Source organism: Aulonocara sp. 'chitande type north' Nkhata Bay, linkage group LG11 (assembly GCF_057382095.1).
Source record: "Aulonocara sp. 'chitande type north' Nkhata Bay isolate Kocher_YH1m ecotype deep benthic linkage group LG11, A_spYH_male_GT1.1, whole genome shotgun sequence".
Taxonomy (NCBI): domain Eukaryota; kingdom Metazoa; phylum Chordata; class Actinopteri; order Cichliformes; family Cichlidae; genus Aulonocara; species Aulonocara sp. 'chitande type north' Nkhata Bay.
This window is the reverse complement of record NC_141354.1, coordinates 8,715,996-8,728,851: the sequence shown is the minus strand read 5'-3', so window position 1 is coordinate 8,728,851 and position 12,856 is coordinate 8,715,996. Positions and strand designations below refer to the sequence as shown.

Below are 12,856 nucleotides of genomic sequence, written 5' to 3'. Positions count from 1 at the left end.
TGTTGTCTTTGTTCCTGTCTGCTTGTGGTCTGCATGATGGGATTAAATGTAATTTTCTTGTTTACTGGAAGGACAAAAAAAGAGACAAAATGGAAACATTTGCACTTGCTGTTAATCTGCAAGGTAGGACAAATATCAGGTTATGGTCAGGGTTGTGCTGCTCACAAAAACATTCTAGCACTGATGGCTTTTCTGTGATCTCAACCGTAGAGCATCGACAAAAAGGGAGGTTTGGACAAATGGCTTAGAAATATATATTATGGAAAGACGTATATGAATATATTTTAGAGAGAAACTAATATACACATGCATACACAAATCTATAAGAGCTAGAGGAAACTGATGCGAAGACTTCAGGCAGAACTACGCAGTCATACATTACTATAATCCAAGCCCAAGTAGCCTGATGGAAGTCAGGCGGGTTTTTATTGGCTGCTGTTTGCTTTTCAGAAGGGGATAATATTTTCATTGTGGAGTTATTTATATAGTTTAATTTTTCTCGTAAAGTCAATAATTTATCAAGGTAATGATGGTTGGAGTGGGGAAAGAAAACAAGGAGGAGGAGGAATAATGAGATAGAAACCCCCACCTCTCTTAGAAGAATGGTCGAAGTCTTGAGGGGACTCTGGAACGTCTTTTGCCTCCACACACTGATGAGCCCATACAAGCCTCTCCCCAGCTTCCATGACAGACAGAATGGTCTGTGGGGAATATATGTGTCCTTATGTATCCCTTTGCTGCTTTCATGAATGATAAGGGTATTATGCACTGTGGATGTTGGCCGTGGGACCTGAGGTTGAAGTGAGAGGAGCGAAGAGGGAAGTTGGGGTTGAGCTGTGTTTCATCAGATGTAGTGTGGATTAGTTGAGGGGCTAGAGGGGGTTTAGTGACAGAGGATGAGAGAGGAATGGGAGGAGGTTGGGCACTGAGCTGAGATGGGTTGTTTTGCTTTTTACATGAGATGTTTCAAGGGTTCCTGATGTCACCGAGAGAACATGTGCTGTTGCAATTCTTTATGTGCTTTTATCATGGTCGGTCTGGCACAAGTCTTCAGCTCTTTTTACCGAATAAAGTGAAAATTGGTTTGCATTACTGTGTCATTATCACTTATGTAGCGAAATTTGTTATTCTCTTCTTGCTTTACATGTTGCCAGAGGCATCAGAGTCTGACTGAGCTTTCCTCCTGTTAGAGGTCTTCTTAAAGCACATCTGGAAGAAAGCGCAACCATGCAGTTTGTAGCGTTAGAGGAGTATGTGTAGAAATAAAAGGGTGATTTTTTTGTGTCTTCTTGCCACCACTTACACATTCCTTACCCCTTCAAGTGAGCCTGGCCACAGCAGCGCTTTTTCAATAATGCTGTAACAAATGGAGTCACGTAAATATTTAAATAAACACTGACTTGCATCCAAAACAAATAGGCGGGCAGGTTTATTAAAGAGCTCTATTGCTGCCTCTGCACGCAGCTGTAGCAGAATATACAACACTTCAACTCACTGTAAACCATTTGTAATAGGGAACATACCAGAAAGATAGCAGGCGGCATGAGGAAATGCCGGGATCCCGCAATGAGGCTGTTTTTATGGTTGAGTTACTCAACCACCCGGGAAAGATATGGATGCTTTGCGCCTTTGTTGTTGTGAAGTCTGTTAAATGTGTAGTGGAAAGTTCACTGGCACTGATATGATGTTAGTGTTTCTGTGTGACTGTGGGTGTGCCAGTGCCTTTGTGTGCATTTAAACACGCGTTCAGTTGCGACTGCGAATCGCACGTTTGAATGATGTGCGATTTACACTCACCACACCACACACCCTCACACATTTTACAGCTACGTTACTGTGCCGTGGCAGTGTTGCGACCTGCATCGTGATGTGAGGCAACGCTGATTTGTTTCTCGCCCTGAAGTCAAAGTACTGTAACGGGGTTCTGGTCTTTTCTTTTTTTCTCCGAGCATTTGACACTGCAGCCGTGGGCTGCAAAGACAGTCGCCTTCCATTTGCTGTGAGATTTAACGGAGCTGTTAAAGAGGATGAATAACCACCATCAGAACACTAGAATGTTTATAAGGGACTGGACTGGCAGCTCCACAAACCAGTTGAGAGAGAGAGAGAGACAAGAGGGAGTGGTTGGAGAGAGAATGAAACAAAGGAGAGAAGGTAAGAGAGAGGGTGTATGGCCAGAGTATGGCCAATAACATATTAGCCTAATGGCCTAAGAGAGGGTGAAAATGAGGACATGGCTGAGATGGCACGAGGCAGGGGGAATAACCCCACTTTAAAGGGACTCCTAGGACTTGTTAGGCCTGGGCAGGTTTAAGAGGTTTGGGCTCTCCTGTCATGTTTCTCCTTCATTTGAATTTAGGCTTGCCGCTCTCTCTCTCTCTCTCTTTCTCTCGCTCCCTCTCAATCCCCTCCCTGCAGGAATGGCAGGCGCCAAGTCACTATAACAAGATATGGCAGTTTCATTCCAAATAATGACCCTAGGATTAACAAACAGAGACCTGGAATGGTATTTAAAACCAAGCACAAGGCTTCATCCATTGTTACTGCCTATGCTGCACTTCAGCACACTTTCTGATTGGGCTAACAGACTCACTCTGGGGAAGAACATTCACTGTCTGGCCTACCCCCAAAGTAAAAACGACAAAAAAAAAGGCTTTCAAAAATAGATGATCAGAAATCCACTCATTCATCGGGCTTTCTCACGGCAAAGTTAGCAAGGATTAGGACAGTCTCTTTGCCAAAAAAGGAATAATTTTAAGAAATGATGGGCTCGTTGAGAACAATGACTCAGAATAATATTTTTGAGTATTATCGATTTAGGTCAGAAGAGTCCAGATGATGCTCATGGCTGCCTTTATTCACAGATTTTTGGAATCTGTAGTGACATACAGTGTGTGTGTGTGTGTGTGTGTGTGTGTGTGTGTGTGTGTGTGTGCGTGCGTGCGTGTGTGTGCGTGCGTGCATTATGGAATTAATTATGCAGGTTTATCTTGCATGCTGTGTTTCATTGTCTCATAAGCTCCTCTGCAGACATGCTTACAGTTAGCTAGTCCTCAGTTTCTTGTTGTCATGCAAAGTCCGCTCCACCCTCAAGTAACTTTCTCTTATTTTTGTAAATTGGAAGGAGATGGTACAACTGTGTATGAGTTTCTGTTTTTGGAGCTCAGAAGGGTGGCCTGTATTTACTTTAACATTTCATGAGTGATGATTCGTGAGGGTGTGAGCTCTTTATGGGTTCTATTTCAGTGTACGGTTTTTATGTTTGTCAAGATTGTGTGTGTTTATATGTGCTTGTGTTTGTGGTATATGCTTTTATTGTATTTTCTAATGTGGTAAAATGTTGTTTAGATAGTATAGGATGTATACCGTGAGATAACCAGGGCACTAACCAAAATTGGAAGAAACTTGCACACATACATGTACATAGACAGGGAAAGCCCAGTTCTTAGGGTAATGTCTCCTTAGTCTAGACAGCTGCATGACTTACAGTGGTAGCTACACACCCCTGTCTTGTCTACATCGATCCCCTGCAAAGTATGAGATACTTTTCTAATGCCATGTAACAGGAAAACTCCAACGTATGCACAGCCCTTCACAATAAAACTCTATTGACAACTCAATGATATCACAGCAGTTTATGCAGCACTCTATTCATATTACTCAATGAAAAGTCAGCCCATGAAACACAATCTGACCTGTCAAAGTCAATTTTTGCCATCTTTCACTTTGTGGGCATCTAGTAGGACAACACTGGAAGCATTACAAGGATAGAAAAAAAACTGACGAATAAGAGTGAGGAAGGTAGACTGGAAATTGCCAAATGTAAAAATAATGTCAAGTGCAACACTGACTGGGGACCATTTCATAGTCCCCAAGTGCCAGAGGCAGCCTGAGTGTGAGAAAATACTGTTCAAGAGTCCAGACCCATTATCAGTTTTGTTCTCTTCCACTTGTGCACATGTGCTCGAGCACACACACACACACACACACACACACACACACACACACACACACACACACACACACACACACACACACACACACACAGCTCAGCATCCATATACCTGTGGCCCAAGTCTCCCAGTGATATGCACACATACCTTGACCAACAAAAGTGGATCAAGGTATGTGGGTCAATGGTTAGTTAACAACCTTTTTGTCATTTTCCCCACCAACATGCTGTTATTGCCATGCCAACGCATTTGGAGATATCTGGGAACATGATGTCTGAGGGCACACTGTACAGCTGTGACATCACTGCTGTTTCTTGAAAACTGTGGGATAGGGCTGCTGAGCAAGGCAGACCTTTAAATCATGGAATATGTCTTAATGTGTCTTTAGAGAGACCCCCCACCCCCCCTTCCCTAACCTCTGACGCCCTGATGGCTTTAACATCCACAGACCTCGGGTTAACCTGCTAGAATGCCCTCGTGCCTTTGTCTTGTTCACCGTATCTATGTATATTTCTCACACTCTGTCTCAAGCTTCCTGTCGTCTTCTTATCGATAACTGGTTCTCTTCCAGTGAAGGTGTGCTTTAGTTCATATAGTTAGTAGAATGGATAATTGAATATGCTTATTACTGTGTGATTTTTGTGCTTGACTGTTGCCATGAGTGTCAGCACAGACAATCAGCCCTCGTCTGGACCACAGCAGGCACACCAGAACATGTCATGTCTAGAAGTTTGTGTGCGTGTGTTCTCGTGTGTGTGTGGGTGTGTGTGTGTCCCCGTGTGTGTGTGCGTGCGTGCGTATTCTCTCAGTTTCATAGTTCCCTCTCCTGCTGTAGGAGACAAGAAACCTGAGTGCCAACATTACATCATCTCAATGAAGTGTCAGTTAAACATCATATAACATGATACTTTACAGTAAATGAAAATAACAGTGAATTATGAAGAGAGTGAAATAAAGGATAAATGCAGGGCAAAATTTTCTCATGTTAATAAATAAAACCCAGTTTTTATTTAAGACTTTACAAGGTGCCGCTTCACTTCTGTGGTAGCGGTTCCTTCAGGAGTCAGCTAAATGTTTCAGCAAGTCTATCAGCAGTACAAGTACACACTATGAGAAATGATGGCGCTGATTGTTTAAAAGCTTCATTACAATGTCATGCCTATCACTTTTTTCTTTCCCAGAATCACGTCCACTGTCCATCCCAATGAGGGTGATGCCTGACACCACAGCTGCGGAGTCATGGACGACCTCAGAGGAACAAATGAAGGAGCTCATCGCCCACGCCTGGGATGCTGTTAAACGGCTCACTCTGCAGGTACCAAACTGTCTTTATGTACTGGAACAGGTATATAAGACATTTCTACTACTCCACTGAGCTTGGATGAAAGTTCATTGATCTTGTCCATTAAGATTATTTACAGTTTTTTAGTCACTCAGTGTTACGTTTGGTCTTCACATTCCAAAGGATCAAGCGTACGAACGCATACCCGGATAAAAGTTTGTACGCCTTCTGGGACCAGCAATGCTTTTCCCTGACCACCTATTTCTCTCCTATTTCTATGGTATAATATATTAAAATTTAGCTCATCCCAGCCCAGCTTTGTGCTCTCTGTTGTGAAGCCATATGGCATCCAGGGACTTCTGTTAGTTGTTAACTGATTACCCTCTTTTACATACAGATGCATATACAGTGTCTCATGTCCCATTGTGGCAAGCCGAGTTTCCGTTTGGCCTGCTGGCTGTCTTGGATGTTCCTGTCTGTCTAAGTGTCTAACTGGGAAGTTAAATGCTCTCATCGATTGTCTGTTCGCTGCATCTTGACTGGACTAGTTAGTAGAGACCACATCACAACCAACCCCATCTGAAGCACATCAGGAAGTGCTGACAACTCTCTAGCAGGCCTCCTCTTGATGCAAGAGCTGGACATCATGGTGTGTGCACATATGGGCTTCCCTGCGCATAGTAATCATGCGGGGTACATTACTGCATGGTACATATGGATATCTTTCAGTTCAGTAATGTGTTAGGCTCAGTTTTGGCAGATTAACTACAGTGTGCGAGTATTACTCCAAAAATGCTGGCCACATGTGTCCAAAGTTTTAATCTTGTGTTTTCTTTTTGTTTGTTCATCAATTATTAGGGTATTAATCCAACCACAGAAAACAACAATAACTAATTTCAAGTATTGCAGCTACAGTGGGGCAAAAAAGTATTTAGTCAGCCACCGATTGTGCAAGTTCCCCCACCTAAAATGATGACAGAGGTCAGTAATTTGCACCAGAGGTACACTTCAACTGTGAGAGACAGAATGTGAAAAAAAAATCCATGAATCCACATGGTAGGATTTGTAAAGAATTTATTCGTAAATCAGGGTGGAAAATAAGTATTTGGTCAATAACAAAAATACAACTCAATACTTTGTAACATAACCTTTGTTGGCAATAACAGAGGTCAAACGTTTACTATAGGTCTTTACCAGGTTTGCACACACAGTAGCTGGTATTTTGGCCCATTCCTCCATGCAGATCTTCTCGAGAGCAGTGATGTTTTGGGGCTGTCGCCGAGCAACACGGACTTTCAACTCCCGCCACAGATTTTCTATGGGGTTGAGGTCTGGAGACTGGCTAGGCCACTCCAGGACTTTCAAATGCTTCTTACGGAGCCACTCCTTTGTTGCCCGGGCGGTGTGTTTTGGATCATTGTCATGTTGGAAGACCCAGCCTCGTTTCATCTTCAAAGTTCTCACTGATGGAAGGAGGTTTTGGCTCAAAATCTCACGATACATGGCCCCATTCATTCTGTCCTTAACATGGATCAGTCGTCCTGTCCCCTTGGCAGAAAAACAGCCCCATAGCATGATGTTTCCACCCCCATGCTTCACAGTAGGTATGGTGTTCTTGGGATGCAACTCAGTATTCTTCTTCCTCCAAACACGACGAGTTGAGTTTATACCAAAAAGTTCTACTTTGGTTTCATCTGACCACATGACATTCTCCCAATCCTCTGCTGTATCATCCATGTGCTCTCTGGCAAACTTCAGACGGGCCTGGACATGCACTGGCTTCAGCAGCGGAACACGTCTGGCACTGCGGGATTTGATTCCCTGCCGTTGTAGTGTGTTACTGATGGTGACCTTTGTTACTTTGGTCCCAGCTCTCTGCAGGTCATTCACCAGGTCCCCCCGTGTGGTTCTGGGATCTTTGCTCACCGTTCTCATGATCATTTTGACCCCACGGGATGAGATCTTGCGTGGAGCCCCAGATCGAGGGAGATTATCAGTGGTCTTGTATGTCTTCCATTTTCTGATGATTGCTCCCACAGTTGATTTTTTCACACCAAGCTGCTTGCCTATTGTAGATTCACTCTTCCCAGTCTGGTGCAGGTCTACAATACTTTTCCTGGTGTCCTTCGAAAGCTCTTTGGTCTTGGCCATGGCGGAGTTTGGAGTCTGACTGTTTGAGGCTGTGGACAGGTGTCTTTTATACAGATGATGAGTTCAAACAGGTGCCATTCATACAGGTAACGAGTGGGGGACAGAAAAGCTTCTTACAGAGGACGTTACAGGTCTGTGAGAGCCAGAGATTTTCCTTGTTTGAGGTGACTAAATACTTATTTTCCACCCTAATTTACGAATAAATTCTTTACAAATCCTACCATGTGGATTCATGGATTTTTTTTTTCACATTCTGTCTCTCACAGTTGAACTGTACCTCTGGTGCAAATTACTGACCTCTGTCATCATTTTAGGTGGGGGAACTTGCACAATCGGTGGCTGACTAAATACTTTTTTGCCCCACTGTACATTACTGTTAAAAGATTAGTGTTTCCTCTTACTAGCTCTCAAAGTTATGGTTACATTTAACTGTCAGCAAGCATATGTCACAACGGGCATCATAAATGAACAAGATTCAATTTTTGCATGTAGTAATAGTTATACTGTTGTGGGTGCATGTAAGTCATCACAGGTGCAGCAGGGTTTTCTGTCAGTGGGCTTATTCATTGTGGGCAATGTGGCTATTTAGTTTCAGGGTTTAGTCACAGCTGAATCATTCCTTAAATTGAGTAGGGCTTTAAGGTGAGTTTCTATGAGCATGTAAACAATAACTATTGAGGCATAAATGAAACAACCCTTCTCAAATTATTTTAATTCCTATTGCTTGGACCACACAATCTGATGTCATTCAGACAGAAAGAGAGCATGTGAATTGAAATAATTCTCCAGAACCGGCGTCCCATGTCAGTACATTGAGCTGTTTACAGTACTTTCACAAGAGTTAACTCAACCCACTAATAGTTTGCTGAGCCCGTCATTGCCTCCACTTTCCTCTGTCCCCTTCGGCTGTGTGACTGGGACCACACCACATACTGCAGCAGTAATTAGGAAACACTCTGTCCTGTTGACATGGGAGTGGAAGCGAACCAAACCGAAAACCCCAACAGCTGGTACCCCAGGTCTTGGATATCCCCAAACTTGAACCACTCCATTTATTTTAGTGTGGTGTAAACAGAATACCTAATGGCTCACACTTCTGCTGCACATGTGCCCAATTTAACATGCAGGGCTTTCTTTCTGACTTTTACAGAAGAGAGAGGAGCAGGAAGGACAGAAAAAAGGTTGGGTTAATGAGACTGGGGGATACAAAGTTACCAAAGTATTTATTATTCCTTAGCTTCTGAGACCACTTAAGACTGTTTAAACAGAACATAAAGATGTGATAGCTAGTGATAGTGTAAACCACTCTTTTTTTTTTTAATCCATAGCACTTGTCTGAAATGTGGTGATGATGCTTTGTTGCTGTGGCATTATTTTTCATCTTACAAATGCACAGCGACTGACTGGAAGTGTTTTCATTTTAATAGGAATGAGATTCAAAAATATTGATGCATAAAGTGAAAATGTCTGGAGATGCCATCAGTACAGTAATTAATCATTATTAATCAATCATTATGCTCTAAAGTCACTCTTTTCACCATATTTGCCTTTTTTAATAGGACCAACAAACTATGTTAACATACATTCCTAAACACAGCTTATCTGAATCCGAGCCCTCATATTGCCACACTCTAACCTGTGATATCTCTTCGATTTAAATTATGTGCAGTCCTAGCTATCTCAGTTTGTAAGAGTCTTACCTGTTTAGGAATAATAGATGACACATACAATGAAAATATCCAAGTCATTATTCATAAATAATTAAAGCACCATCAAAAAAGTAAAGAGACTGTCCGTGACAAAGTCAGGCAGCTGATATTGAAAACAGAAAAGCTTGCTGGCTCGTAGACAAATGGAGTTTACACATTACCTATGCTAATTACCTCTTGGATGAACAGAGGTCTCAGTCTTTCACTCGCTTAGAGCAACAGAGCCAGTGTCCACTGCAACATGCATGATGGACTCAGAGTGTTCTGTCCAGCGCACATCATCCTAATTGTGCATGCTTTGTTTTTTGGTAATGTAATATGTTTTTCTATTATTTTTTTAAATAGTCATTTGACATTGGGCGCTGTTGTAAATGTTACGTAGGCTGGAGCAACGTGAAATGTCTACGAGTGGCTCCTGCACTCATCCTTGGAGCTTTCACCCACAGCTTTTCTTTCTTCTTGTGCTTCTGGTCATTGCTATTTACCACATCTCCCGAGCTCTGTTTACTCTCCCTCTTGTTTTCTACTCTTCTCCCCCACTGCTCAGCCGTAGCACTTTTCATCCAGCCATCTCCCCTTCTCCACCCTATTCTCCTGAGGACACCCATGTTCTTTTTTGGCTCTGATAATAATTGCAAGTGATCAGGATGGTGATTCTATTTCAGGAATTTTAAAATGATTCCTTCTATTTAACACATGAATGTGTTCAGCACTGGCAACAGAGCACGTTGTTACCAAAACTGAAATGGGATCTGCTGAAACAGAGAGACCGTTGCCATGGAAAAATGAAGTAACACTGCTCCCTGCAGCTGCCATGCATTAATGAGTAGGATACTTTTTGAGAAAGAAAAAGAGGGAAAAAAGCAGTGGGGTAAAAAAGGTAAAGCGGTGGAAAGGAGAGGGAGGTGTAGGAAGCTGGGAAGAATACTGGATAAAAATGGGAAGAAGCTGAGGTTGAAGGCAGGAGGAAAGTGAGAGATATACAGAAAGGAGAATCATGTGCACTGGATTTGGTGTGGCTCAGATTAAGCTGGCCAGATGGTTTCCATGAACAGGATCTGACCCCCGGATTGAGTGCTTTGTGCAGGCACATTACTTCATCCTCTGCCCCCTCCCTTCATCGTATCATCCTTCCATTCAACACCTCATCCTCCCTGTCTGTCAGAACCCACAATTTCCAAGTGATTTGTAATTACAGCTTTAATTTTGGGCCACTTTAAACACCATGTTTCTTTCAGTATTGGGGAGATAAATTGTTAGCTTTTAAACTTGACAGTCATCTTACAAATCCTGAGAGATGCTGGCTCATCTTAATCATAAGCAATTTGGTAGATATGGCATACTAAAAAATAATTCAGGCTTCTATTATACAGTAAGTCTAAATCCATATACTAACATTTAGCATGATAAATCTGAGTGCAAAAAATAAATGTTATAGTTTTGCAATGAGATTGTTTAAAACGGATGTGCTTAAAAAAACAAAGCAAAAAAGAAAAATTTAACTAACCTGTTATCACCTCACACACGAAACCTACCCACACACTCCTTAGAGTATTTGGTGTCAAACAATATGATAATATGTCAAATAATATATTTCACATTTATTAGCATTTAAATAATACGTGCACACATTATGAATGAGGTACACATATTTTACATATGAGAGTCCGCGATGTAATAGAAAATGAATTGGTGTGTTTCAGCATATGAACAGCATATGAAAATGAATAGCCTGCTATAATTGCTTGCAGTTCCTGATTGTTTAAGTGCTGATTGGCTGAGTGCAAACAGAGAGGGAGGTTAATGCTAAGGACAGAAGGGGTCTCTTCTAACATTAAGTCTCCGCAAGACTGTTCAGCGATTTGAGGATGACAGCAAAAGAATAAAGAACGAGAGAAGGACGGAAAGCGGCACAGGGTGAGGTAGTTAGTGAATATGTAAGAAATACAAAAAGAAAGTATCGCCTGATCTAAATCAAGAGCCCACAATGCAAAAGTAGATGTCATTGGCTGTTTACCCAGTGAGAACACTGTGCGTGGGTGTATGTATGCACACGTTCACATCTTGACGAGTGTGTGTTAATGTGCATGTGTGGCCAGAATCCCATTCCATCATCTGCCGCTGTGTCAATACACTAATGACCTCAGAGCCATTATAGACGCACTCACATATTTGACCCTCTCACCGGACTGTACTGGAAAAGCGCTTACTGAGATTCTCCTGTGTTTTTAGTCTCTTGAATCTCAGCAGTTTAGAGACTTGGAACTGATTTTGATTGAAAAAACCCTCCTGATACACTACAGCGAGTACAGATTTGCCACAGGAGCTGCAATTGCTGACAGAATTGGGATGTTTTAAAATTGTCATAGAAAAATGATGTGCAGTTTATGCCCTGATCTTCTGAATGTGTCTTGGAAAGCTAGTTTGGACGGGAATCGGGTTAAATTGATGGAGCACACATCCACCCTTTGTCTTGGGACAATGAAGGAAGCCGTGCCAAACACAGGTCGAATCAGATCAGTTGGGGTTTAGAACAGCCCGGTTTGGCCTGCTTCACTGGGTCACACTGTATAAATCAGTAGTGGTGAAAATCTGCCAGAGTTAGCCCTTGAATCCTCTTTTCATCTGCAGTCCATCACCATTTGATCCAACTTGGCCTGTATTACATACTGCATAACATTATCACAGCCACCTTGACTCTCTTCAGTTAGCCAAAGGCAAAATTGTCTGGCTACACCATCACCACTATAGATAAACCAAGCCAAGCTTGCTTTTGGCCAAACTTTAGTCAACCCGTGTTTATATCTGAGGACTTTGCTCTAAGCTGTCAGTTATTCCATGAATCTTGCATCACTTATACTTTAACCTTTAGGCAGTCTCTCTCACCTAGAACAATCTAGCCCATCCTTGGTGCTGCTCAGCCAAACATCAGCGATGTATTCAGACTTAATTTGACAGGGTCCCACTTATGCTTTTTTGGAGGTGCCACAGTTGTCCTTTTGTGTCGGTATTTCACTGCAGAAAATGGTTTTTAACCTACTGGGTCCATGCAGTACATGCGGGCCGGTTCTACCACATACTTTGGACACTGCCTCCATCTGGCAACAGATGCTTTCTGCAGGTAGATGGACTGTTTGTAGCTCCATGCAAACTGCTAGCATTCTGCCAATGGAGAACCATGTTCAGCCCCATCTGTACTGGCTCACCATGCTGAGGTGGTGGAGGGGTGATTGTTTGAGATTATGGGTGGGAGTAGGTGAGGCGAGCCAGGCCAGCCGCGCTCCTAAGGCCACTGTTGGATCAATAAACGCAGCGATCAAAGTCGCAATTAACCCACCGCGCTAACACAAACAGCTGAGCTAGCAGAAACAAACAAAGCCTTCATGTCACCTAAAGCGTTTATTTTTGCAGATTTCCACCTCGGCCAGGGAGACCTCCAGAGCTTGTCAGCTTCTGTAAGCAGTGTTGGAAGAGAGGAATGCAGGGCCACATAGATGGCTGGCTGCCTAGCCCGTTGTGCGGTGCCAGCCCACGATCTTATTGCTTGTGGTGGCATGTGGGTGAGACACAGCCTATCTGGTGTCAAAAGGAATCATGCTTAAATGTTTTTCTCAAGAAGATCAGGAAATAAATCTGCTCTCTGAGGTTTCCAACCAAAACTTCTATCTCTATCCATGTACCGCAAGATACATCTGCGTAGTGGAATCTTCAGGTACACACATTAATCATGTTAAAATGTTAACGATACAGTTTGTATTATA

General features: G+C 42.6%; 1 protein-coding gene across 3 annotated transcripts in view; it reads left to right on the top strand.

Annotated features, from left to right (window-relative positions):
- Window positions 1–12,856, top strand: part of vps13b (vacuolar protein sorting 13 homolog B) — a 301,321-nt gene that overhangs the window by 129,449 nt on the left and 159,016 nt on the right. For all 3 annotated transcript variants that reach the window (XM_086310380.1, XM_086310381.1, XM_086310379.1), the window contains one exon: window positions 5,135–5,268. In XM_086310380.1, the coding sequence (XP_086166506.1) occupies window positions 5,135–5,268 (134 nt within the window). The remainder of the gene's footprint in view (window positions 1–5,134; window positions 5,269–12,856) is intronic.